At 43.5% G+C, this 26,969-nt stretch overlaps 1 protein-coding gene across 1 annotated transcript; it reads left to right on the top strand.

The window, feature by feature from the left end:
• Positions 1-2,306: 2,306 nt before the first annotated feature.
• Positions 2,307-22,383, top strand: LOC308292824 (palmitoyltransferase ZDHHC18-B-like; the record flags this gene model as incomplete). The annotated part of the gene is made up of 10 exons (XM_080735245.1): positions 2,307-2,447; positions 4,423-4,631; positions 6,448-6,608; positions 11,362-11,511; positions 14,026-14,163; positions 14,946-15,022; positions 15,266-15,358; positions 16,642-16,754; positions 17,159-17,261; positions 21,922-22,383. 10 exons carry the CDS (start codon positions 2,307-2,309, stop codon positions 22,381-22,383), a joined length of 1,647 nt encoding a protein of 548 aa, XP_080591371.1.
• Between the last annotated feature and the right edge of the window lie 4,586 nt (positions 22,384-26,969).

The following is a 26,969-nucleotide window of genomic DNA, read 5'->3' as shown; positions in this document are numbered from 1 at the left end:
ATGCAATCATTATATTTATGCCCTCGATAAACGCATGAATGGAATGAAACGCGATGCAGGTGAGCTCACATTTCACCATAACAAAAGGATGTCACATCACTGTGACATCACAGGTGACATCACACACAGTGAAGTCAGATACTCAGAGCAGGGATCTCCATATATGGGCATAAACAGGTGACATCACATATCAGATGCTCAGAGCAGGGATCTCCATATATGGGCATAACATTTATTCTGTTAGGGATCTCCGTATATGGGCATAAAAGGGATTGTATCCCAGATGATGCCCTGACAGCCCAGGAGAACCACACTAATAACATAATCCATATATGGCCAAGACAGATGGTGCGACCTCGCCCTTTAAGGAGAGGTCGCTTTTTGCCCTTAGGCGTCTTACTGATTTATGTATAATTTACTGTATATTTAGTTATATTGCACACTCATGTAGCAATCAGTCATCAATAAGTGGCATACATAAGAACGTAAGAAAACATGTGCATTAATTAAAAACAAAACAATATTAAAGGAGTAGTTCACCCCCAAAATGACTTTTTTTCTATTGATTAGTCACGCCATGGAGACTAGAGACTAGAGACTAGAGAGACCGGATGGTGACCCGTTTCGAAACGGGTCACCATCCGGAACGAATGGGGGTAAATTTATTGTTATCACATTTTGTCTTAGGAATGTGACAAAAACCAAAAAATATTATTGAACTCTAGTCTCCATGGCGTGACTAATCAATAGAAAAAAAGTCATTTTGGGGGTGAACTACTCCTTTAATATGAAATCATGTCATACTTTTTTATTTTAGGTGTAAAACAAACATAGGCTATATTTTACAGTAGGCCTTCCCATGTTATTGCCTACTGCAGAAACACAAACATTTATAACCTAGGTTATTTTTTGTTTTGTTTTGCTTCATGACTTCTGATTGATTTCACTTGTCTATCCTCCTGTATCTTGACTTTATCTCTCCTGATATAATTGGTATGCTAAAGAGCGACCCCTACTGAACAACACATTGCTATTATGTGTAGCCAGTCAAGTAGGCTAATGATTATTATTTTATCTCCGCCCCCCCCCCCCCCCCCCCGGCAGGACGCAGGTTTGGGGTCCGGCAAGCAACACTGGTGTAGCATACTGTGGGACTGTAGCTTATGAAATCAGTTTGGCCAGAAAATCTAGATTCTAGGTGAAAAAAAAAGGAATAAAACGTGATGTCACGTTAGCTTCAAGCGCGAGTGCTTCAGCTGAAGGCTGCACACACTTCCGATTGTTCGTGACGTCATTGTACCATCCTTGGTATCAACATCAGCTGGTCCGGGGAAAGCTAGCCTGTGCAGAAACATGGCTCTTATTGTGTTCCTTGAACAACACGACTTTGAGTTTGAGCCGTATATTATGTGTGCATATGAAATAGATGTAACCTAATATGTGTGTATAAATAGATGTATAAAATAAACGCCTGGGTTTCCGAGGCTAATAGATCATATTCATGTGTAGTGGTCAGTTTGCAGCTGATGGAACGACAAAAACGGACAAATTGGCATCAAGACAGGTTCAATTAAATCCAATTTGACTTCCGCCAGCGCTTCAAAATAATAGTAATACATTCACTTGCATCTTTTTAGGCCTACTTCTGTAGCTACTTCTACTATATTATTTAGAAGGTTGAGAAAAAGAACAGTTTCGTGACAGTAAAAGGTCAACTAAAAGGAGATCCTATAGTGAGCTAAGCTTATCTACTTATTTGCACAGGAACCACTTTATGGATTGATTGATTGATTGATTGATTGATTGATTGATTGATTGATCTCATATAACACGGATAGAACATAGGAAATTATATTATAATTAATTATATTATTATATAGAACATAGGAAATTATAACAAAAGGGTAAATAGCAGTCATAAAGAATAAAGAATATAACATAACAAAGGGAAAAATAAATAATAGTAGGCCTAGTTATACTAATTATTATTATTAGGCCACCTAATAAAGAGAAATAGGAGATTAATTTCCAACGATACTCTTATTCTGAAGAGATCGGCTACCAACGGTCTTAGTGCTGCTGTGCTGAACACAGCCTTCTTGACGCAACCACCGGACGGACAGACAGACATCCATCTGACACACCGCCGGTCCGTCTAGTCTGTCCGTCTGTCTGTCCGCTGCGCTGTGATGCTGCCCGCTGCCTCCTCCTCCTCCTCACATCATAATGCTGCTCCAGACCAGGAGAACCAGAAGATCAACATCAACAAAAACATCAACAACAACAAACGGACGCCACAATAAAAGATGAAAAGCTGCGAGTATCAGCAGATTGGACCGCAGGCAGTCTCACCTACACCCCCCACCCCCACCCCCCCACCTCAAGCACAGCATCAGCACCATCAGCATCAGCAGCAGACCAGAGGAGGAGATGCTGAGCCTGAGCAGGTATAGTAGTATAGGGATGATTTTAACATGCACTGGCTTTCAACCCTTTTCCTTGTCAAGGTCCGTTAGCCTATAATTATTGGGCATTCATTTGAGCCACGGACCACCGTTTGATGACATTTAGCCTCTCAGACCCAAAGCTTGGAATGTTTTGTTGTCATTGCATACGATTTTGTTTTGTCCACAATGCCATGCTGTATTGATGTGTGGTGCCATACAGGAGAGAGCAGGGGAGTCAATTGGGTATGGCAGGGGTATGCAGCTGCCATACCCTGGGTCCAGAGAAATATAAATCCATTAATGTCTCTTTGTCTATCTGTGCTGGTTATTATGCTGTTAAATTACAGTAAAATAACTACACATGCCAAATTTAACAAAATGGTCACTTTAACAAGGTATTATATACTCCACACTTATATTCTCCCCATCTTGACAGAATGGTATATTCCCAGGTTCCGCAGGTCAGCTGCACAGGTGCAATGCATTATTGTTAATTGTGGCACGTTTACTAACATGCCAAGTTTAGCTGCACTTGAACAACCGAAAAAAATAGAAATGAAATAAAATGTACTTCTTAAAATAAATATATCATGCCTGTTGGACACCACACCAGTCATGTTGCCATACCTTAGCTTTTTCTGAACTGACGCCACTGGGAGAGAGAACAGGCAAACTGCAAACGCTTATCAAAATATCAATTCTTCTACATTCTCTAATTGCGTACTTAATAATTAAGTAACAATTGCAGATGTTAAACGATAATTTAAGTCTTGAGAGTGTAAAATGAAACCAAATGGACCCTTATTGGTTTCATTTTACGCTCTCAAGAGTTAAAGGTCTAATAAAGGGTCCATTTGGTTACCAACTCTCCATCATTTAGCTGGGGACCACCTGGAACCCCCTCACGGACCAGTGACTGGTGGTCCGCAGACCACTGTGAGAACCACTGTTTTAGCTACGTTGTTTTTTTCTATTAATGTGTGTCATAGATTTGCCCTTTTTATTGTGTTTTTTTTCTTTTTCTTTTATCACGGTTGATGGTTTGAAGTTTAATGTTGCATTGCAAATGGCTGAGGGGAAAACGGTATTTCATTATTCTTAATGCAGCCTATATGTAAGTATAGGACATTGATTTAAAGTGAAGTGATTCTGGTTCTGTCACGACCGGCATGAGATTAAACTTGACCATTAACTGTTGGTGCATTAAGTGACTTTTGGTTTGTTTAAAATAAGTGTTAAATAGCTCTATATATTCTGATATTTGTCAAGCACATGTGCTCGCAAAACACTACATTTTTCAATATAAATATTGACTCCACTACATTTCTAGGAAGGAGGGAAAGTACATTGAATAACCACTTAAGCCCTGGCTCAGGGGTCTTCAACAGGGGGTCCTCAGAGTTACTACAGGGGGTCCTCCAAATCGTTGTGTGATAGAACATTTTTTCTCCTTTTTTATATTAACCAATTGAACCTTAATGTCCATATTCTGAGAACTTTAGCCAAAAATACCCGATCTACAAGCTCACAACGCCTCGCACTGCGAGGCGTTGTGAGCTTGTAGATCGGCTAAGAGGTTTGGTGTAGAGGGTAAAAAGAGCAGACTAAGTACAGAGTGAAAGGCCAAGTTTATTAAGTATTGACGATTCAAGTGGTTAAACATCTGAAAACACAAATTGACATGAATCCAAAATACTGACATTGTGCTGTCAAACAATGAAACTATATGGAATCTATGAACAGGTTGTGGGGGTCCCTGCTTCATCTCTCTCTCAACTAAGGGGTCCTTGGCCTGAAGCCTAGCTGTTTCAAATCTAGTTAAAATCTACAGTAGCCTACAAGCTTGTAGATCTGCTATTTTCTCTATTTTAGAATCCCCCCTACCCCACACTTTCTAAATACAGCAAAATATTGTACTTTTGAATTGAAGTATTTACTTGAATACATGTGTTGTCCTCCACTGGTTGTGGATAAGGTTGTGAACCCTGAGAGGGACGTTGAGAGGAACCACAACCACAACGACCCAAAGAGCAGCAGCAGAACGCCCAGGAGAAAGTGGGAGGTGTTCCCGGGGAAGAACCGCTTCTACTGCGATGGACGCGTCATGGTGGCCAGACAGAGCGGCGTACTGCCCCTCACCCTCGGCCTGATCCTGGTCACCAGCGGACTGTTCTTTATTTTTGAGTAAGTTCACGTTTTTCCTAACGTCTATGTTTATTTTGTGTGCCCGACGTGAAATCCGACAGGGCCATTTATTGATGTTATCGATATCATGTTATTGTGTACGAGGCTAGATCAAGTCTTGGATTTTGGAAATTGTGATATATTATGATTCATTACCCGGCTTGTTTGAATGCTTGATTCTGATTGGTCAATCGCTGAAATCAGAGGTCTGATATTCCCCGATAACAGACCGCTCCACTCTTTAACAGACCGCTGCCTAATCAAAGACTGCACTGCGTGAATCTTGTGCTGTATCCAACATGTCAGCCATGTAAACAACCACACAGCGACATTTACAACTAAACGTTGCTCTCAAGAATGTTTTTAAAAATATTTTAAGCAAAAAATAGACAACATAATATCAGAAAATGGACCTTATCTAATCAGCACTTCCTTGTTTTCCAAGGCGACCGTGTCGCGCTGGGAGGACGCCCAGCGCAAAACTTGTGGAACACTTCCAGCCGTCTGTAAACAAGGAAATTTGTTTTTAGTTTTTAGTCAAATTATTAATTGTATTTAGTAGTCGGGTAATAAGCAGGATAATGAATGGCTCCTTGGTGAATAACGATATATAACATCCCTTCGGCCTGTTATATATCGTCATTCCCCGCTTAGCCATTCATTATCCCTTACATATCGTGATATATATGACATAATTGATTGAGTGGTAAAGTAATACATTTAGGCAAAAAGGATAAAACAAAAAGTCCTGGGGACAATAATACACATAATCAACGAATACAAACACTATCATGTAGCCTACAAAGGAGATGGGTAAATTACATTTACGTCCCCTTGTGCTCCCCTGATAGATGTTTTTTCAGACCAATTTTGAAATAAACCATGTGATACTGTACACGTCTTTTTAATGGATGGTGCATCAGGGCATATTCCATATCTTGTTTGCAGAGTAGTAGAATTGTCCCATGTCTGTTCTAAATTCGGGTGGTACAAAAATTTGGTTACAAAAACACAATTCTCAATTATTCAATGAATCAAAAAAGGCATAGAATGATAGCTAACAATATTGGTTGCTGCCCTAGTCTACTGCCCAAGAGTCAGTGGGGTACAGAAGTCCTACAGCACCCTCTGCTGGTAGAAGTGAACTGTAGGCATTTAGCACAGAGTTTCCCAAAGTGGGCGCTGTGGCACCCTAGGGTGCCATAATGCCAGTCCAGGGGTGCTGCAGAATAATTGTATAACATTTGTTCATCAATATCACTTCATCAATATCACTTCACTATGCTTAGTAAAACAGACTTGATTTGCACTGCACTTGATGTGTTATTTTTTCCATCTACGGCCAACTCTCTTCACCAAAAATAGCAGATCTACAAGCTCACAACACGTCATGTTGTGCCGCTTTGTGAGCTTGTAGATCGGCTATCTTTGGTGAACCTTCCCCCCTAGAATAGGAATGGTTAAATATGATGTAAGCTTTAAAAACAGTGTAATTCAGGGGTGCCATGAATGAAAACATTATTCACAAGGGTGACCTGAGTCAATAAAGTTTGAAAACCCCTGATTTAGCAGACACTCTTCCCCAGGGGGCGACCAGGGCTATCTACTGTAAATAACACTGTACATTTGAAACGACAGGTCACGGTCAAAAACTAGACTTTTTGATCCAGCCAGCTTGAAACTATAGGACAGCAGATAGGCTACGATGAACGTAGCAATTGAGATTGAGAGAAAATACTGTATATATGGACCAAAAAAAATGAACGTTTCTGTCTCTGTGGTGTCTCTGTGCTTGGACCGTGGCGTGGTGCGGCAGCTGTCCCTTCCTGGTGCGTCACCTGACCAGATGCATCCCTGCCATTGGTGCAGTGCTGTTCGTGTTCGTCATCATCACGCTGCTCCAGACCAGCCTGTCGGACCCGGGCATCCTGCCCCGCGCCACGCCCGACGAGGCCGCGCACATCGAGAGGCAGATCGGTAACCAGAAGAGATGCACGCACATGCACGCACGCACGCACGCACGCACGCACGCACGCACGCGCACACACACACACACACACACACACACACACACACACACACACACACACACACACACACACACAGCTGTATGGAATGCATGTTCTAGTCCAGTGGTTCTCAACCTGTGGGTCAGGGGGGTCCCCAAATGATGTGCAACATTGTTTTCTTGTTAATTCGATTTCTTGTTAATTTTCTTTGTTAATCTTTTTGTAATTCTTTGTTAAATTTCTTGTTAATTTAATTCAAGCTGTCTTGTTAATTTTGTTAAATGTTAACGTGCAACATTGTTTTTTCACTCAACAGTAAACAAACCAACATAAAGTTTAAGTGTATAGTGCGTATATGCACATTACTTAAGTGACAATTGGACTTTTTAATACTTCTAAAATGACAAATGAATCATTGGCCAAATGATCAAATATTAGAGGCAGACATTGTGAAAATAGCCGATCTACATGCTCACAATTGTGAGCATGTAGATCTGCTGTTTTCACAATAGAACCATCTTATACAAAATGTAATGCCTCGACTCTTAGTGCTCGTCAGGGTGGGGGTCCCCAGTTCAAATATGATTATTTTGGGGGTCACGGCCTGAAATGTTTAAGAACCACTGTTCTAGTCAGTAAAACATACTGTATAAACGATCCAAAGAATATGTTGATGATCGTATTAACTTCAGGAAGTATTAAGTTGGCTTTTAGTTACAGTATGTTTAGGTTAAGTACGATGTTTATTGCTGGACCACACATGGACGCATTACCTCATCAATCTGTCATGGGTGTTATCGCCCTTACAAGTAAAAGATGAACTCTTTGTAAAATGTTAGGTGTTTTTATTGTAATTTTAGTTATCGAGGGCAATTATAATGTATTAAGGCATACAGTATAAGGCTTATTGGCCAGGGATCCTTTTAAATAGGACAGGACAGGACAGGACAGGACAGGACAGGACAGGACAGGGGGATTTGTCTCTTTATAGGCTCTTGAATGAATGAACAGGACAGGACAGGACAGGACAGGACAGGACAGGACAGGACAGGACAGGACAGGACAGGACAGGGGGATTTGTCTCTTTATAGGCTCTGACGTCACAGTACTGAGTCACAGATAGGCCAGTCACAATTATTACATAATCGTCTAATCGCAATTATTTGACATAATAATGTCATAATCGTGACAGCCCTAGGCACAGACTGGCCCGGACATGGAACACCATATATGGGCATAAACAGAGCCAGCCAGACAGAAACAAGAGATCTCCATATAGTGTATGGGCATGAACGGGTATTGCACAACTGGTCTAGTTTTGTCTATAACGCGCATGAACATCTAGCTGTAACGTCACGTGGCCTGGTGCCTCTCCTCATTAAGGATGCTTAGAAGCTCGTTGGCACGGTGCCAGCCCAGCCCGCCTCTGGGCACGAGTCGACTGCTATGCCGTTTTGATTGTGTGAATAATTAAACTGGACACGCGGTGTCAATTACAGAGGAAGAGTCTGTCATAACGGTTACACATGCTCTGTAACTCTCTTCAAAGAGCAATGTCCTCACTCTCAAGTGGAAACCTTTGACTAAAATCTTATCTTTGTCCAAAATCATCACTTTTCAGGAAATGCAATGGTTATTAACTTATTGGTTATTGGTTAAGTCTAAAACTCACAGACACAAATGCAAAAAAAAAAAGCTTATGTACAAGCTCACTATGTGGCCCATCGCTGGTTGAAAGGAGTGAAACAGGTTTCATGTATCAAGTTAACATGCAGGCACACACACTCTCTCCAAATCTCCTCATCTGTTTCTCTCTATCTCTATCTCTATCTCTCTCTCTCTCTCTCTCTCTCTCTCTCTCTGTCTCTCTCTCTAAAAAAAGCTTATGTACAAGCTCACTATGTGGCCCATCGCTGGTTGATGTGCCTTTGTATTTGCTACTTTTTTGTGACAATTCTTTATGACGAAATAGGGCATTTATTGCGACCGAAGGTCGCATATACTCTGAAGAATCGTGTCGCTTGAGTGTCCGAAGCCTCGTGACCGTCCTTCCGAAGCCTCTGTGATGTCAGTGTGATGTCAGCGAGTTGTGACATCACTTCCTGTACAGGGCAGCTACACGAAATGTGGATAACACTATATATGGAGATAGTCCAGTCCATCATGTCATATGGGACTACCGTCATAGAAAGTAGCCATTGTTAGGCCGGAGTCAATGGCTGTCTGTCTGACTGCCAAGTCTGCCATTGACTTGCAGCGCATGAACGCCGCACTGGAGCGTGAAAACCAACAGGCCTGATGGAAAATGATACATGGCCGCAGGCTTTGTGACGTCCCACATCTTATGTGCTGGGCATACTACTAACCGACGCCAAGGACCTCCAGAGGCCATACAAAGAGTATCTAACCCGAGGCCCCTTACTAAGTAGCATACATTTACAACATACCTTCTCCAAAAACATCAATATTGAACTCCATATGTATATGGATACATACATGTATTTTTATTAATAAAGGATAAAATAAAATAAAAATGCCATAGATGGGCATTCCCAAAAGCAAAATCCCTTTATGCCCATATATGGGGATTTCTGATGTCATCAATCTCTGGCCCTAACTAGCTCAAAAGCCTGCTTTACTCTGATTTACACCCTACCTTTCCAGATGATGACCTATTGGGTACACACTTATGTCCAAATATAGAAATCCCAAGGCATCAAACCTAAGCTTGGCTTTACTAATTAACATATGTTTCATGCCCATATATGGAGATCCCTGTCCCAATGTTATCAATATTAAGGACATATCTGGAAATGCCCATATTTGGTAATGTCCACATATGGGCATGTTTTGACATAACATAGTCAGGGAACTCCATGTATGGGCATAACATTGATTCTGTGAGTGTGCCATGATTCTGTGAGTGTGCTGAGCTCCTAGGGTTGATACCCTCACAAAAACATGAACAAACTCCCCCCAGAATGACAACAACTAGAATCGTCAGAAACGCTGTGGTTGGCCAGATTGTCAAGAATTGGCGCGACCTCGCCCTTTAGGGCGAGGTTGCATGTCACCCTGAGGTCGCATTCCACCCTTGGGTGTCTTACTAGTTTATTTACCAGCAAGACTCCCTAATCGGGAGATAAGCGACCGTCGCATACACAAACGTTAGAAGGCAATCGTAGCCAATCAGGAGGGAATATGGGAAATGGGACAGATCCATGTTGATGACATGACTGTAGAGATACTGTGTACAGCTTTGATTTTAGGCCAAAATCTGTAGGAGCAGTGTCCAAAAAATATGTTTTGCAAGAATTGGCCTCATGGTGGCGCTAGAAGAGGGCCATGTGAGAAATGAGGGGCGGAGGTTGTGGTTTGGCAGCCAAGGAGTGTGTGTGCAAAGTTTGGCATGGATAGGTGCAAAGTTTGGCATGGATAGGAGCAAAGTTTGGCATGGATAGGAGCAAAGTTTGGCATGCATAGGGGCAAAGTTTGGCATGGATAGGGGCAATGTCACGAAAAGTGTGACATTGCGTGACGGACAGACGGAGGGACTGACTGACGGATGGAGGGAGGGAGGGAGGGAGGGAGGGACAGCTGGTGGAGCTTTTCATAGTAACTTGGTCGCAAAAAAAAGTCCAATATCTTTTTTATAAAACAAAAGGTTTAAATATGGAGATACCAGGTTTCTGCCTGACAGTGATGCATTGTTACAGCCTCCTTCCGGAGAGCAGAGAGGCTGGTGTTTTAGCTGGTTATTAAATTCCCTGACATCCTGGGAAACATAAACAACGTTCTCAAATAGCCGACAGTGATACTGGTGTTTGCTGTGTCCCACGCTGATGTGTGTCATGTTGTGGTGTTTAACACATCAAAGACTTTACACACAGTAATTTAAGCCCTATTCTATACTTTGGCTGTTCGGAAATTGTCAGCACTACTACTTGTTGCTCGCACACGCACGCATGCACACGCACACACGCACGCACGCACGCACAATTCAGTTCAATTCAAAGGGCTTTATTGGCCCTGAGAAAACATACGTTTACATGGCCAAAGCAGAAGTGTACAATACAATACAATTAGAACAAAATATGTACAAGTGAAAGGAGTGTAACAGGTTTCATGTATCAAGTTAACATGCAGGCACACACACACTCTCCAAATCTCCTCATCTCTCTCTCTCTCTCTCTCTCTCTCTCTCTCTCTCTCTCTCTCTCTCATTGAATTTCAAAAGAGCTTTATTGGTGTGAGAGAGAACATAACGTTTACATTGTCAAAGCTAGTGTCAAATAAAAACAGCAAAAAAGTCAGAAATTGTGTACGATTAAAAGGGAATAAAGAATTGTGTAAACAGAGCGCTCTCTCAGTCTCTGTCTTTGAATGCTTTTTTCCCTTTTGTTACTGATGATGATATCCGCAAAGTACTCTGTTCTATCCGTCTGTCTTTCAATGTTATATGAGATACATGAAGTGGTTCCTGTGTAAATGAGCCAAAAAGCTTACTAGGATCTCCGTTTAGCTGACCTCGTACCAGTGATTTGTACTGTCATGAAACTGTATCTTTTCCCTATGCAACCTTCCAATAAGTTCTTCAATCAATCAATCAATCAATCAATCAATCAATCAATCAATCAATCAATCAATCAACTCTCTCTCTCTCTCTCTCTCTCTCTCTCTCTCTCTCTCTCTCTCTCTCTCCCCCTCTCTCTCTCGTGCAGACAGCGTAGGTAACTCGTCCTACCGCCCCCCGCCGCGCACCAAGGAGGTTCTGATCAACCAGCAGGTGGTCAAGCTGAAGTACTGCTTCACCTGCAAGATGTTCAGACCGCCGCGCACCTCCCACTGCAGCCTGTGTGACAACTGTGTGGGTGAGTCACCACTAGGGGGCTCCACCTCCCACTGCAGCCTGTGTGACAACTGTGTGGGTGAGTCACCACTAGGGGGCTCCACCTCCCACTGCAGCCTGTGTGACAACTGTGTGGGTGAGTCACCACTAGGGGGCTCCACCTCCCACTGCAGCCTGTGTGACAACTGTGTGGGTGAGTCACCACTAGGGGGCTCCACCTCCCACTGCAGCCTGTGTGACAACTGTGTGGGTGAGTCACCACTAGGGGGCTCCACCTCCCACTGCAGCCTGTGTGACAACTGTGTGGGTGAGTCACCACTAGGGGGCTCCACCTCCCACTGCAGCCTGTGTGACAACTGTGTGGGTGAGTCACCACTAGGGGGCTCCACCTCCCACTGCAGCCTGTGTGACAACTGTGTGGGTGAGTCACCACTAGGGGGCTCCACCTCCCACTGCAGCCTGTGTGACAACTGTGTGGGTGAGTCACCACTAGGGGGCTCCACCTCCCACTGCAGCCTGTGTGACAACTGTGTGGGTGAGTCACATAGAATGTAAAAACAATATGGACGCTGTTAAGCCATTGGTTTCTATGCTGCTAAAATGACGCTTATTTTGTCCCTTGTACGGGTGCCGCCATCATTGTAGAAATCAACGTTCATTGGTAGAAATGCTATTGGCTGCCAATGGTCACATGCAACCGCAGGGATACTTGGGAGAATGTGGTGTTGAGCTATGATCACAAGCCCCTCCTACAGCATACACTGCTTTAAAATTTATTATGTTATACAAATATAACATAATAAATTGGACCATATTTTCACAAAAAGCATATCATGGTGATTGAAACGAGGCGTTTCAAATAACGAATCGGTATTATCGTTTATCGCAAAATAACCTCCCCCAAAAAAGCTTGAAATAATCGTAGAGATTTGAATTCATCACAAAATTGTCCACTGCCGTACGCTAGGGTGAATTTGCTTTTGTTGAGCTGCAAATTCAGCACCACATAAAAAAACAGACCTGTGAAGAGCACATTTGGTTCGCTCTTGTTTCACTACATAAATCGATTCGCCAAAAATAGCAGATCTACAAGCAACGCGTTGTGAGCTTGTAGGTCAGCTATTTTTTGGGCGAACGTTCCCCCCGGAATATAGGGTATGCGCATGTATAAAATGAATGGCAAATCGAGTGGCAAATCGAGTGGCAAATTTAGTGGCAAAGTGAGCTTGACGTTGTTTAATGAAATCAGATAGGACTTTTCTGTTTGGATGTGCCTCTCCATGGGCTGCCAAGGCCATAAAGTAGTTTTTTTGCCACTCAGTAGGTGTTCCCAAATAACCTCCGGGTATGATGATGATGTCACGCACATACCCTCTATAGCAGTGTTGATTTCGTCGACTAAAACTAAGGCGAAAAATGTTTGTCGACTGCGTTTTTTTCACTGACAAAACCGAAATAAAAACAAAACAAAAACTAAGCTGTGATGACTAAAACTAAGACTAAATATATTGACAATTTCGTCAACAAAATAAAAACTAGACTAAAACGTTAGGGAGGGACTAGGAGAAGAGAGTCATTTTATGTTTGGTTGCTCTCAGGTGTTGCATGCTGAAAATAGCAGATCCACAAGCTCACAACGCGTCGCAGCGTGACCCGTTGTGAGCTTGTAGATCGGCTATTTTTCAGCATGCAACCAAGTGTAAAATCAGTCATTATGATGCCATCAAGGCCTGCCAAAATACAATTCTACAGTTGACTATCAACAGTGGATTTAGTCGAACAAAAATCTTATGATATTTAGTCGACTAAAATTAGACTAAAACTAAAACTGTTTGGGTGACTAAAATTATGAACTAAAACTAAAAGACATTTTATTCAAAAGACTAAGACTCAAAAGACTAAAACTAAATCAAAATTTGTTGTCAAAAACAACACTGCTCTATAGGGATACCTTGCCAAAATATTGCCATTTTAAGTTTTAAGCATACGATAATATCGTTAATCGCAATTATTTCATGACATTTACAATAATCGTGACGTGTAGTCATATTTTCAGCCATATTATTAATAAACTGGGCCTCAAGTAAGGATACTTCCTTCAAAGGTCTCACCAATGATACTAATACTGAACAGAGTCAGGGTGTTGGTATTGTGCGTGTTGGCTCACTGGAAACACTCTGCTACACGTACACCAGTGGGTCTCAAAGTGGGGTCCAGGGACCCTCATGGTTCCTTAAGGGCGTGTTACTCGAAGAGTGTATAAATGGAACCATTTGGTCCATTTGTTTCTATTTGTACACTTTCAGTTATGTGGGTCCTCGAAATTAAAAGGATTTGAGAACCGCTGTGCTAAACTAAATGGAACAGAGCCTTCATTAGAATGAATGAGTGTTTTTGTGTCTCGTTGCAGAGCGTTTCGACCATCACTGTCCCTGGGTGGAGGTGTTATGAGTGTTTTTGTGTCTCGTTGCAGAGCGTTTCGACCATCACTGTCCCTGGGTGGAGGTGTTATGAGTGTTTTTGTGTCTCGTTGCAGAGCGTTTCGACCATCACTGTCCGTGGGTGGGGAACTGCGTGGGGAAGCGTAACTATCGTTTCTTCTACACCTTCATCGTGTCGCTGTCCTTCCTCACCGCCTTCATCTTCGGCTGTGTGACGGCTCACATAGCACTGAGTGAGTATCTCTACATAACATACTGTACACCTATGCCACTACCTATATTCACATAATATACATTTCCCTTGTTTATTCTGCACCCACACTATAGGGGTCTTTTCCACCGGCAAAAAAACGGTTCGGGTTCTTTCTCCCGCCTATGGGATGGCAACCTTCTTGGAACCTTGGCTCGTTCTTGCGAACGGGCCGCAAACCAACTTTTATGGTTTGAAACCAACTCGGTTCTCTGTGGAAAAGCTCACCTCTGGTTCATCCCATAGGCGGGAGAAAGAACCAGAACCGGTTCTTTGCCGGTGGAAAAGAGTGCAGCAGTGGACATTAATTATGTTGGACACCTTTTTATGGGTCCCTTTTATTGATTTTGCTAAAGAGCTGGAGAGACTCGAAGACCTGGAATTAATTATTATTTCAACCATTATTTTTTGCTTTAACTGTTTGCAAAGATTTGGAAAACTTTAGCAAATCTTTGAATATATATTTTCTAAAGTGAACATTTGTAACTCAAATATTTCTTTCTCAGGGTCCCTGGAACAAATTATTTTGAAATGGGGGTCCGCAGTCAAATACATATAATTCTAGGGGTCCTTGGCATTAAAAGAAGTTTGAGCACCATGTAGAAACAAACATACAGTATGTTTTTTTTTTATATTATTGGTGAGCACCTACTCTATGTCAACCCTCATTGACCCTGCCTGTACCTTAACCTTCATGTGTCATTTGTATTGAGAACTTAATTCATTTAGTGAGGTTGTTTGACTTAGTCTTCTTTCTTCCTTCAGGGGCTCAAGATGGAAAAGGTTTGGTGTTTGCTCTTCAGGAGAGTCCAGGCAGATATCCTTTTTCATCGGGATTCTGTGTGTGTGCGTGCGCACGCGCGCCTGTGTGTGTGCGTGTGCGTGTGCGTGTGCGTGTGCGTGTGCGTGCGTGCGTGCGTGTGTGTGTGTGTGTGTGTGTGTGTGTGTGTGTGTGTGTGCATGTTCGTGTCTGAGAGATTGTGCATGCATGTGTGTGTGATATTTGGGAAGATGAGGCTGTGTTTGTGGAGGGTTCTCTTACCCAGTGGTTGTCCTTGACGTCCTTGCGGTGCACTGCGGTGGAGCTGGCGATCTGCTTCTTCTCAGTGTGGTCCATCCTGGGCCTGTCAGGGTTCCACACGTACCTGGTGGCTTCCAACCTCACCACCAACGAAGATGTGAGTACTGCCTTGACGGCCCAAAGAGCTTTGAACTTGAACGCATTTCTTGAACATTTAGACCTGGAAGGCTTATAGGTTATCATCATACCTTTAAATCCAGGAAAGCTGCTGTAATTACGACCACATAGGTTGCATCTAACTATTAATTTACCAAATGTCTGTCCGCCGTCCGTCTGTCTGCGTGCTGACATCACTGATACTAAACAGTGTCGCCACCATGGTAACAATACCCAACAAAGCCCAACTGACATCACTGACTGACATCACTACAGTGCCCAAATTTGGAGATGACATCACAGACTGGCCTGGACCTGGAAAACCATATATGTGCATAAATGAGTGCCAGCCAGACAGACGGATACAACGGGTATTGCATAACTGGACATCGATGGTGCCCAACGTACATTCATTCCCTCAAATACAAATTACACACCCCCGGGCACAGGACTAGTTTAGTATGAAAGCCTGCAGATCCTGTGCGTGCGTGCGTCACGCCTCAGCCTCAGCGTCACGCCTCAGGTCTATGACATCATAGATGTCTGACGTCAGTCATCTCCATATTTGGGAAAATATGGACACATTTTGGCCAAGTTAAACAACCAACCGCAACGTGAGTCACACTTGAAAATAAATGCTGTCCTTGACCCAATTATACTCTTATTATATGGAGATCCCTGATGTCATCAATATTAACACATTAAACGCCCACGTGGTTTTGACGTTTTAATTTGCTGGTGCCCATGGCAACGCGTCATTTTACCTACCGGCGAGAGTACTAGCGAGAAAAGTAATCCGAGTAAATGTAATCCGAGTATGTCCTGTTTATTTCGCGAAAATCTTTTCTTTCAGTCAGGACCGTTTTTTATCAATTCTAAGCCACAGTGTTTGTGTTACGGCAGGTAGAAGAGGCTGCCGTTTTGAGAAAAAAATGAAAAAAGGAAGAGAATCCGGAGTAAACAGCATTTTTGTGCAGCCGCTAAACAGGAAGTCAACGAGACAGACAGCACGTCCGGGTGACGTAATTGTGCGCTGCATGTTGGGAAATGGAGTTTGTTTCATCACCGCGGTAGCCAAGTGCAGTAGCTACAGTACAGTATAGTTTACTGTACAACGCGTCGAACGCGTCGTGGGCGCACGTAAACATCAAAGAGTTTGGCGCGTTGACACCACGTGGGCGTCCGATGTGTTAAGCCCATATCTGGGAATGCCCATATATGGACACATTGAGTCAGTCTTACTGGTGTTGTTTTGTGGGTTTTTGCTGCGTTGTGTGTTGACAGATCAAAGGCTCCTGGTCGGGGAAGAGTGGCTCTGAAGACACCACCAACCCCTACAGTCACACTAACATCTTCTACAACTGTGGATCCATACTGTGTTCCCCCATGCCCCCCAGGTCAGTTCTTACATGCTCCCAGTATGTAAGGCTGTCACGATTAGGACATTTTACATGACGATTAATTGTCACTCAAATATAATTGCGATTAACAATTTAATTGTGTTTTTGTCGTTGACAAATGACAATTACATTTCTGTTTGGCTTATATGCTTTGAACTTGCACTTGGCAGATATGACACATAACCTAAACAGACTATACAAAGAAATGATCGACATATTTGACAACTTTATACTTTATACTAAAAAAGAACATTGATAGTGGAAATAGCCGATCTGCTATTTCCACTATTTTTGAAAATGTTTGAAAATATATGAACATTTTTCAACATGCCTATCGCATCAAAAAAAAAATATGTTTGACTGCTCAGCATGGAGTGCTTGCCACTGTGTTTGTGTTGCAGTTTGATTGACAGGCGAGGCCTGCTGCCCACGGACGCCGCCGTCCAGACCAGCACCACGGAGACCCAACCCCCCGATCTGGACGCCAAAAAACACACCAATGTGGTAAGAGGCATCAGCATGAGAAAACATACGTTAACATTGACAAAAGCGAAAGTGGAACAATACAATACAAAATAAAACAATGTATGTGCAATTGAAATGGAATAGAAATGGTGTGTACACATGCAGAGCTGTTACATTTGCAACTGATGGAAGTCTAACTTACAAAACCATAAAACCTTCGGGGACTGCCCATAAGTCCGAAGGTTCATTAGTCCGAATTTAGTTAGGGTTACTGAGGTTGGGTTTAGGGTTAGAGTTAGAGTTAGGCATAGTATTCTTAACAGATTCGGACTAATGAACCTTCGGACCAATGCCATGGCACCAAAACCTTCATGGTAATGTTTGGATCAGGCACAAAGGCAGTAATATACTAAATGGTAAGACAAAATCTTTTTCCCAATTCACTGGGAAAGTGTTTTTTCTTTTCTTTTTTTCACAAATCTCAAAAAGTATAAAAGATTGTAACGATAAAAATACAAGCACACATAACTGTGTAAAGCTGAACAAGTTGAAGTTTGAACGGAATTTATAGCTCAAAACATGCATGTGGACTAGTGTTACGGTAAGTACCAAACAATGTGGGTGGCAGTAATATAAATGGTAAGACAAAATTCATTACCCAGATAATACACTGGGAAAGCGAGCCCACAATACATATAGTGTAAGATAGTATATTATCAATATAATACCAGTATAACAATAATGTTAGATAGTACAGTATATACCGATGTTTCCTGTTGAGATTGGCACATTTCACCCAGGTTTTTTCATCTCACTCCCGTCACATTGTTTGCTGACCTCACTAAGCAACAAAAAAAACAGAAAATATAATAATTAAACAATTCACAGGAGGCAAGAAGTGATCACCCCATGATGTGCACTGCATTGTAGGTGTTTTTTGAGAGTGAAAAAATAAGAGGACACGTGTGACATGTGTGATCTGGGTAGCTTGCCCCAGGAAATGTGCCAATCTCAATAGGGAACAACGGTAGATGGCATAGTATAAGAATGTTTAATATATTTATAGTATAGTGGTATTACAGTATAGTGCTCCATGGAGAGGTCCGGTCCACAGTCACACTGACACGCAATGCAGCATCTATACCTTATGACAGGCATCTGAACATTATGCAGAAATGATGTAACCGAACATCTAATATCTAACGTAACCCTGGATGCACTTAACGGGGGTTAACGGCTGACGTAATGGAGGCATTAAAGGACAGTCTCTCATATCAGGTTATCAGCTTAATCGGTCACCATTTAAACGGGAGGTTTCTGACATTACTCTGGCCTGCGAGGTCGTCGTTGCTAAGGGGAGATAGGTGTTAGGAAAAGATTCAGGTTGGGGTTAGGATTAGACATTTAGAGCATAGTTTTCTTTTGGGGTTGGAGGAGTTATGTGTGATTTATGCTTAGTTGTGCACTGGTTTCACATACTTGTAGATTGGCCATTTGTGGCTTTAGGATTAAAGGGTTAAAATGGCCAGTATGGTAGTACAGTATAGTAATATGTTTGTGTACATGTGTGCGTGCGTGTGCGCACATGCTATTCTTCCATCAGCCACCAGGAGAGACATGTCTGGACTTCGCTCTGTCCTCCATTGGCTAATGTTCTTGGTTTTAGTCAGAGATCTTAAAAGGAGTAGTTCATCCCCAAAATGACTTTTTTTCTATTAATTACTCACATCATGGAAACTTGAATTCAATAATATTTTTTAGTTTTAGTCTCATTCCTAAAACAATAATTTGTCTCACTTCTCGCATGTCTATGGGAGTAGTGATAACTACCTCCTACTCTGGCCTCCCGAAAGGTGAGTTTTCAGGGCAGCTTTGAAGGATGTCAGCGAGCTACTGTACATGCCAGCGAGCTACATGTGGGGACCCCCATTTTCTTAGTCACGTCATGACACATAGTGGTTCTCAAAGTGGGGACCGGGGGAACCACCAGGGTTCCTTGAGGGGAATCCAGGGGGTCCCCAGAAAAGAATATGTAATTTAGCATGAACAAAAAAGTTACATTTAAACCTATACTGTACTCTATTGGAAATAGCTGTCGGGAAAAGGTTTGAGAACCACGTTCTGCTCTAACTGATATGTAGAACAGAAACGTGGTTGACTCAGTGAGTGCTCTTCACTGGACCTTGGACAATAGCCTTTAACAGGGGTGTCGCACCAAACTCTGGGCCCTGGGTACAAGGATTCAGTCACATTTTGTGCTTCAACGCTTGAAAAATAGCAGATACAAGCTCACAGCGCGGCACCGAGTGCCGCGTTGCGAACTTGTAGATCTGCTATTTTTGAAAAATCGTGAAAATTCAAGTCTTTGAATATTTTTTGAAAAAACCTATGTTTCTATGTCAGTGGTGCTCAAACTTTTTCCATGTGAAGGACCCCTAAAATGATAGGTATTTGGCCACGGACCCCCATCTCAAAATATTTAGTCCCAGGGATCCCCCATGAAGCAAAATTTGAGCTGCAAATTTTTGCTTAAAAAAAACATATATTCAAAGATTTGCACACATTTCCATGGCTTTTCAAAATAGCAGATATACAGGCTCACAGAGTGCCGCGCTGTGAGCTTGTATATCTGCTATTTTTTCAATAGCTAAAGTATCAAATAATTTAAGGACCCTCCACCTTGGGCCCTGGTAACTCAGTCCCACTTCTACCCCATTGTGACGCCCCTGGTCTTTACAATCTAATCTCCCCTATAAGAGGATCAAACCGTTTACATCACACAGAGCCTTGGTTCCACCGCACAGCTGTTCACTGATCTCCTCTCCTCTCCAATCCTCTCCTCAACTCTGACCTCTGGTGGTCTAGTGCTGCAACCATTTTGATGAATCCAATAATACCAGTTTATGCAAAAAAAAGTTAGACCAGGTGGGAAAGTTAACAAGCCTTTATTTCAGGACTAATGCATAGCAGGATTGCTATATGCATTAGCCCTGCAATAAAGGCTTTTAACTTTCCCCCAAGAGTGCCTTGGTCTTACTTTTTTTGCATCTATTTTTTGTCACCTTTCCACCAAAGAGCACCTTGCGTGGGAGATTTTTACTCTACAGCCAAACAAATGCACTCCTTACTCTGTTTTCTACACAATACCAGTTTATACTTTGGGGTGCTTGTAGATCTACTATCTTCAGTATCTTTTTCTACTGTATTTTAAAATACCAAAAATACATATTAAATGGGATAGTTGGATTAACTGTTGGACCTCCCGTTGGTTGTGTTTTTCTTGTTGTTGCGACCGAAGGTCGCATATACTCTGAAGAACCGTGTCGCTTGAGTGTCCTTCCTTCCGTATCCTCGTGACCGTCCGTATCCTCTGTGATGTCAGTGTGATGTCAGCGAGTTGTGACATCACTTACTGTACAGGGCGGCTACACGAAATGTGGATAACACTATATATGGAGATAGTCCAGTCCATCATGTCATATGGGACTAATGTCATAGAAAGTAGCCATTGTTAGGCCGGAGTCGTTGGCTGTCTAAACATAAAGATGTGGATAACACTATATATGGAGATAGTCTAGTCCAATATGTCATATGGGACTACCGTCATAGACAGTAGCCATTGTTAATCCGGAGACAATGGCTGACTGTCTGTACAGGAAGTGATGTCACATGACATACTTTTTATGCCCATATATGAGTCCTAACATGGAGATGTTGATAACACTATATATGGAGATAGTCTAGTCCAATATGTCATATGGAACTACCGTCATAGACAGTAGCTATTTTTAGGTCGGAGTCAATGGCTGTCTGTCTGACTGTCTGTACAGGAAGTGATGTCACATGACATACTTTTTATGCCCATATATGAGTCCTTCTGTACCACATCTCCATGTTTAGGCAAACTCCCCACAGAAAGGCCCTATCGCCAACCCAACCTCTCCCCGTGTCTCCTAGGGTTGATACCCTCACAAAAACATGAACAAACTCCCCCCAGAATGACAACAACTAGAATCGTCAGAGAAACGCTGTGGTTGGCCAGATGGTCAAGAATTGGCGCGACCTCGCCCTTTAGGGCGAGGTCATTTGGACCTATACATGGAGAAATGGAGCAAACCTGTTTGGCCTAAACATGGAGATGTGGTACAGAATGACTCATATATGGGCATAAAAAGTATGTCATGTCACATCACTTCCTGTACAGACAGTCAGACAGACAGACAGCCATTGACTCCGGCCTAACAATGGCTACTGTCTATGACGGTAGTCCCATATGACATGATGGACTGGACTATCTCCATATATAGTGTTCTCCACATCTCCATGTTTAGGCCCTATCGCTCACACCCTAGGTGGGGTTGGCGATAGGGCCTTTCTGTGTGGAGTTTACATGTTCTCCCCGTGTCTCCTAGGGTTGATACCCTCACAAAAACATGAACAAACACCCCCCAGAATGATAACAACTAGAATCGTCAGAGAAACGCTGTGGTTGGCCAGATAGTCAATGTCACCCTGAGGTCGCATTCCACCCTCAGGTGTCTTACTAGTATATGTATTTGTATTATAGTTTGTGCATGTGCATGTGTGCAAGTGTGTGTGCGTGTGTGTGTGTGTGTGTGTGTGTGTGCATGCCAGTATGTGCATGTATGTGACAGTGCACACAGTGTGTTTACGTGCATGTGGTGTGTGTTCATCTCAGTGCACACAGGGAACCAAAGGCCTGCTGGAGTCGGCCGCTCGCTCGCCTCTCCTGGTCTCCGCCTCCTGTCCTCAGGGGAAGCCCCGCCCCCCCGCCGCCGCCCCGGAGGCCCCTCCCCCTGCTCCTCATCCCCCGGGGCCCAACAGCCTGGCCGTGAACTCTGACCTCCCGGCGGCCGGCCGCACTCCGAACACCGCCGGCGTCATCATCAGCTCCCCGGACGAAGCCCCGCCTTCCTCCCCTCGACGCGCCAACAGGAAGAGCCGTCCGCCGCGGCGGAGCAAGCGGGCGGCGGCGCTCCGCGCCCCGGGACCCCCCGCTTACCTCCCCGCTTCGGCGTCGTCCCCCCCGCCGCCCGTCTCTCCCACCTCCCCCGACTCCCCGCCCCGCCCCCCACACACCCCGCACCCGGGCAGCGGGTACAAGGGCAGGGGACACAAGACCGCCCGCTTCGTACCCTGACACACCTCTCCTTCTCCTTCTGTGCTGATTTGAACTGCACAACTGGTTGTCAAAGTTGGGGTCCGGGGAGTCTGGGACCTCCAGGGGGGGAGGGGAGGGTGGGGGGGTCGTTGAGGGGGGTTTCCAGGGGGCAAAATGAGGAACAGTTTAAAGCAGTGGTCCGAGAACCATCGGTGGTCCTTGGGAGGGGGGGTTCCAGGTGGTCCCAAGCTAAAGGGAGAGTTGGTCACCAAATGGACCCTTAAGGTCTTTGCACACAGGCGTGTTTATCCGCACGGATAAAACGGACAATTTCAAACAATGATTCTCTACGACCTCATGCACGCCGGATCCAAATTAGCCGTGCGACGAGTGGCTGCGGCCGTGCGTTTTTTTTTTCTCTATCGAACCCAGTTCGATTTGTGCGTCTTGTCGCATGCGGTAAAAAACGCATCACTCCTTTTATGACTCCTTTTGGGATCCGCAGCGCCGATTCCGCACAGCATTGCACACCAAATCCAATGCGTTTTATTCATGCAGCAAACGAAAAAAAACGCAACTGTCCTGTGTGCAAAGGTTTATAGATGAGAGTTAAATTACTGTCAAACATCTGTGTTACATCATTTACATAAGTCTACACAAATTAGAGAATGTAGAAGAATTGTTATTTGATTTTGATCAACGTTTGCCTGTTATCTCTCCTATGGCACCACACCAATACAGCATGGAATGGACGACAAATTATAGTCAAAGTCTTGGTTCTGAGAGGCTAAATCTCATCAAATGGTAGTCCGTGGCTCAAATGCTGAAAACATAATAGACCTTGATATGAAAAGGGTTCCAAACCACTGGTTTAAACGCTTGAAGAAGCACTTTGCCCATTTTCAACTGGTCCTCACTAATTATAAAATGGCATCTTCTGTCTACTTTCTCTGTAAGTATTGTACATAAGTACACTTTTGAGGTACTACTCCACTACATCTACATCTCGGATCTAAATATTTTACTTTTACTCCAATACAATTATTTGAAAACTCTACTTACTAGTTACTTTGCAGATATAAATTATAGTATTATAAAACATACATAAACCACTTTAGCCCTATTATATATGTTGGCTGTTTGAAAATAGCCGATCTACAAGCTCTGCTATTCTCTGCTATTTTCAAACATTTTGTACTTCTACTTTTGGTACTTTAAATACATTTTGATGCCAACACTCGTACTTTTACTCGAGTAAATTTTGAATTCCGGACTTTTACGTAAGGGTGCCCTCAGACCAAAATACCTATGAGAGTGGAATCCGCGTTCCGCCAATGCATTTCAATTATAAGGGAGCGTTTTTTGCAGAAATCCTTTGCTGGCATGAAACCGCTTCACTCTCATTCAAATGCATTGGAGGAACGCGGATTCCACTCTCATAGGTATTTTGGTCTGAGGGCACCCCTAACTGAGTATTTCCAGATTGCAGTATTGATTGCGACCGTCAGGTCGCATTTACTACCAAAACCTCCACCGGCTGTCTGTCAGTCTGTCCGTCATGTCACACTTTTCCCCAACTCATATCTCCGCCACCGTTGCCCCAAGACATGCCAAACTTTGCACACACACTCCTTGCCTGCCAATCCACAACCTCCACCTCTCACGTCATACGGGCAGCCATAGTTACACCTGGAATGTTGAATCTCCATATATGGAGATAACCTACGCATCACACAAAGTCTGACCTCACCAGCCCATACTTGGGCATGGACGACTTATATCTCCATATACGGAGATGGCCATATATGGAGATACGATGACATCACAGAGTCCACAGCTGATGATGTGGCGTGATGTCATACAATACACAAACAAGCCCTATATAAAGGGGCAATTCTCTTCTCACCAGGGAAGAGAGCATTCCCCACTAGCTGAGTATCTTAAGATGGTTGGATGTGATGATAAGCTATAAGCTTAGTTGATCCTAGCGATAAGGTCTGAGTCGAGGAATGCTCTCTTCCCTGGTGAGAATTGCCCCTTTATATAGGGCTTGTTTGTGTATTGTATGACATCACGCCACATCATCAGCTGTGGACTCTGTGATGTCATCGTATCTCCATATATGGCCATCTCCGTATATGGAGATATAAGTCGTCCATGCCCAAGTATGGGCTGGTGAGGTCAGACTTTGTGTGATGCGTAGGTTATCTCCATATATGGAGATTCAACATTCCAGGTGTAACTATGGCTGCCCGTATGACGTGAGAGGTGGAGGTTGTGATATTTGTGGAGATAAGCGACCAACGGTCGCTTATCTCCCGATTAGGGAGTCTTACTGGTACTTTAACTTAAGTATAAAATGTGAGTACTTTTTCCACCACTGATGGTTTCTATTTCAGCATGCTACTGTACCTTTCCAAGAAGAGAAAGACACAGACTGAGTAGACAGAAATGCTGTGTGGACCAATTATATGAATATAGTGGGTGAAAGCGCTCCTTTAATGTTTCTTCTATTTTTGACCTAACCCTCCTCAGGGTACGACACATCTACAAACGGGGCTCTGCGGCCAAATACGAAACAATCTGGAGGTCCTTGACAAAAAGCCCTTTGGCGTAAAGGACAGTATTATTCCTCAGTGAACAATGGACAGTTTGATGCGCGCACGCTGTGATGCAGCGCATGATTGAACTCACCGCTGCATTTGATACAAGTGTCCGTTAGTCCAATGGAAGTGCCGGACCCCAGTGACAGTGGTGTGACCATTATGAGCAAGGCATGCTGGGAAGGGGTGACGTTCACGCGTGGAAGAACCGCCACGCTTGGGGGTCGTTTTCACAGCGCTTGTCGCTGCAAGAGTGAACGCAGCATAAAGGTGATGCTAAGGCTAATCTATGCTTGCGCGTACCGAAAATAGCAGACCTACACTGCCCTACGAAGACAAAGTTCAGTAACTTCGTTTTTGGTCACGCCGACTCATTTGTGTATCCCAAAGCTCAAATTGGCCTTCGTGATTTTGGGGGATAAACAATTACAGTACATCAAAAACAGATATACAATTAGTCACTTTTAAACCCATTTATCAGTGTTTCCTTCTTTCGGAGTTACGTTGTAGGTCTACTATTTTCGACACGCGACACAAAGTATGACTGCTTGATTCATTTGCGGTGAAAGCAGACTTTCAACATCAAGGGAACACACACATCACGCAAAACAACAATTCCTTTTAGGAGCCGAGTGGATTTGATCGTCTTCTGATGAATAAAATCTCACGTAAAAACACGATTTACCAGCATGCCAGAATCACCAAAAAAAGTAGCAAAAAACAGTAGCTTTGTCATAATTAGTAGATGGGACAAACTCTGGGATTATGCAATCGTCAGTATCGCACTTCAAAAGTCTTCACTGAAGGGCCAAAAGGCCAACACTTGTACTGTATTCACCTGCAAAGCAGGGGACTGGTTGAATTTGCGTAAAGCAGGACATTTTGTAATGAGTACAGTGTGTTACACTTCATTGAGTTTTTTCCCCTGCACTTTTTGTTTTGTTTCGTTTCAATATTTTAATATTAGTGGAATTCATACAAAAGTACAGGTACAAGGGCATGTTTACAATTGTATCCCTTTTAGTTTTTGTTTATTTTTTTCCCCCCCACATTCTCTGTATAAATGATGATTTTATTTTGCACTTTGAGGAGTAGCTCTAGAGCAAGGAGGATGTCCATCCATGGTACATTCACAAACTGCATGCCGTATTGACCGGAATTGTTGTGTTGTATGGTTCAAAAACATGCATTTCTTTTGATCTCCCTCAGGTCGGATCGGCCGGGACTCCCACCAAACTATTGGCACAGATGCTCTCGTGTTGCTATGCCCTCGAAGCAGGGTTTTGATACCATTTGCCTGCAATTAAATATCCACAAATTTCCAACGTTCCATCGTGCATTGCGCAGAAGGCGTGCAGCATTTCCGGGGAAAATCGCGCTCTTTCGAACGACCATCATTTCGACCGGAGGTTTAGCGACTCACTCCACGGAGGTTAGGGTTAGGGTGAGGGTAAGAGTCGGGTGTCAAAAAGATGACATGTAGTAACAGCGACACACTCCCGCATTTCCGGCGTCGCAGCCGAGTGTGATCTACAAGCTCACAGCGGTTGCATCTGCGACGCGACGTGAGCTTGTATGTCTGCTGTTTACCGGACGTGTCCCGCGCGTAATTCTTCAGTAAATTCTGGCGGAAACAGGTGGATAAATACTGTAAGTAAGCCTTGCCGAGCCATGAGGCCCACACTGGCCAGGAAGGAGCCTATCTCGCTGTTTCTGTAGCGTGAGGCAGGCAGCTTACATCCCCTGTCGCAGGGACTTGCACCCAATCCAACCCTTGATAGTGCCAGCTGCATCCACCCACCCACCAACAGGGTGTCACAAGGGGGGGGGGGGAGTGGGACTGAGTTACTAGAGCCCAAGGTGGAGGGGCCTTAATTCTATTGAAAAATAGCAGATATACAAGCTCACAGTGCGAGCGCGGCACTAAGTGCAGCGCTGCGAGCTTGTAGATCTGCTATTTTTGAAGTTGTGAAAATGTGTGCAAATATTATTTTGAATATATGTATTTTTTAAGCAAACATT

Source organism: Nannobrachium achirus (genome assembly GCF_963921795.1).
Source record: "Nannobrachium achirus genome assembly, chromosome: 10".
Classification (NCBI taxonomy): Eukaryota; Metazoa; Chordata; class Actinopteri; order Myctophiformes; family Myctophidae; genus Nannobrachium; species Nannobrachium achirus.
This window is presented reverse-complemented; position numbering and strand designations above follow the sequence as displayed.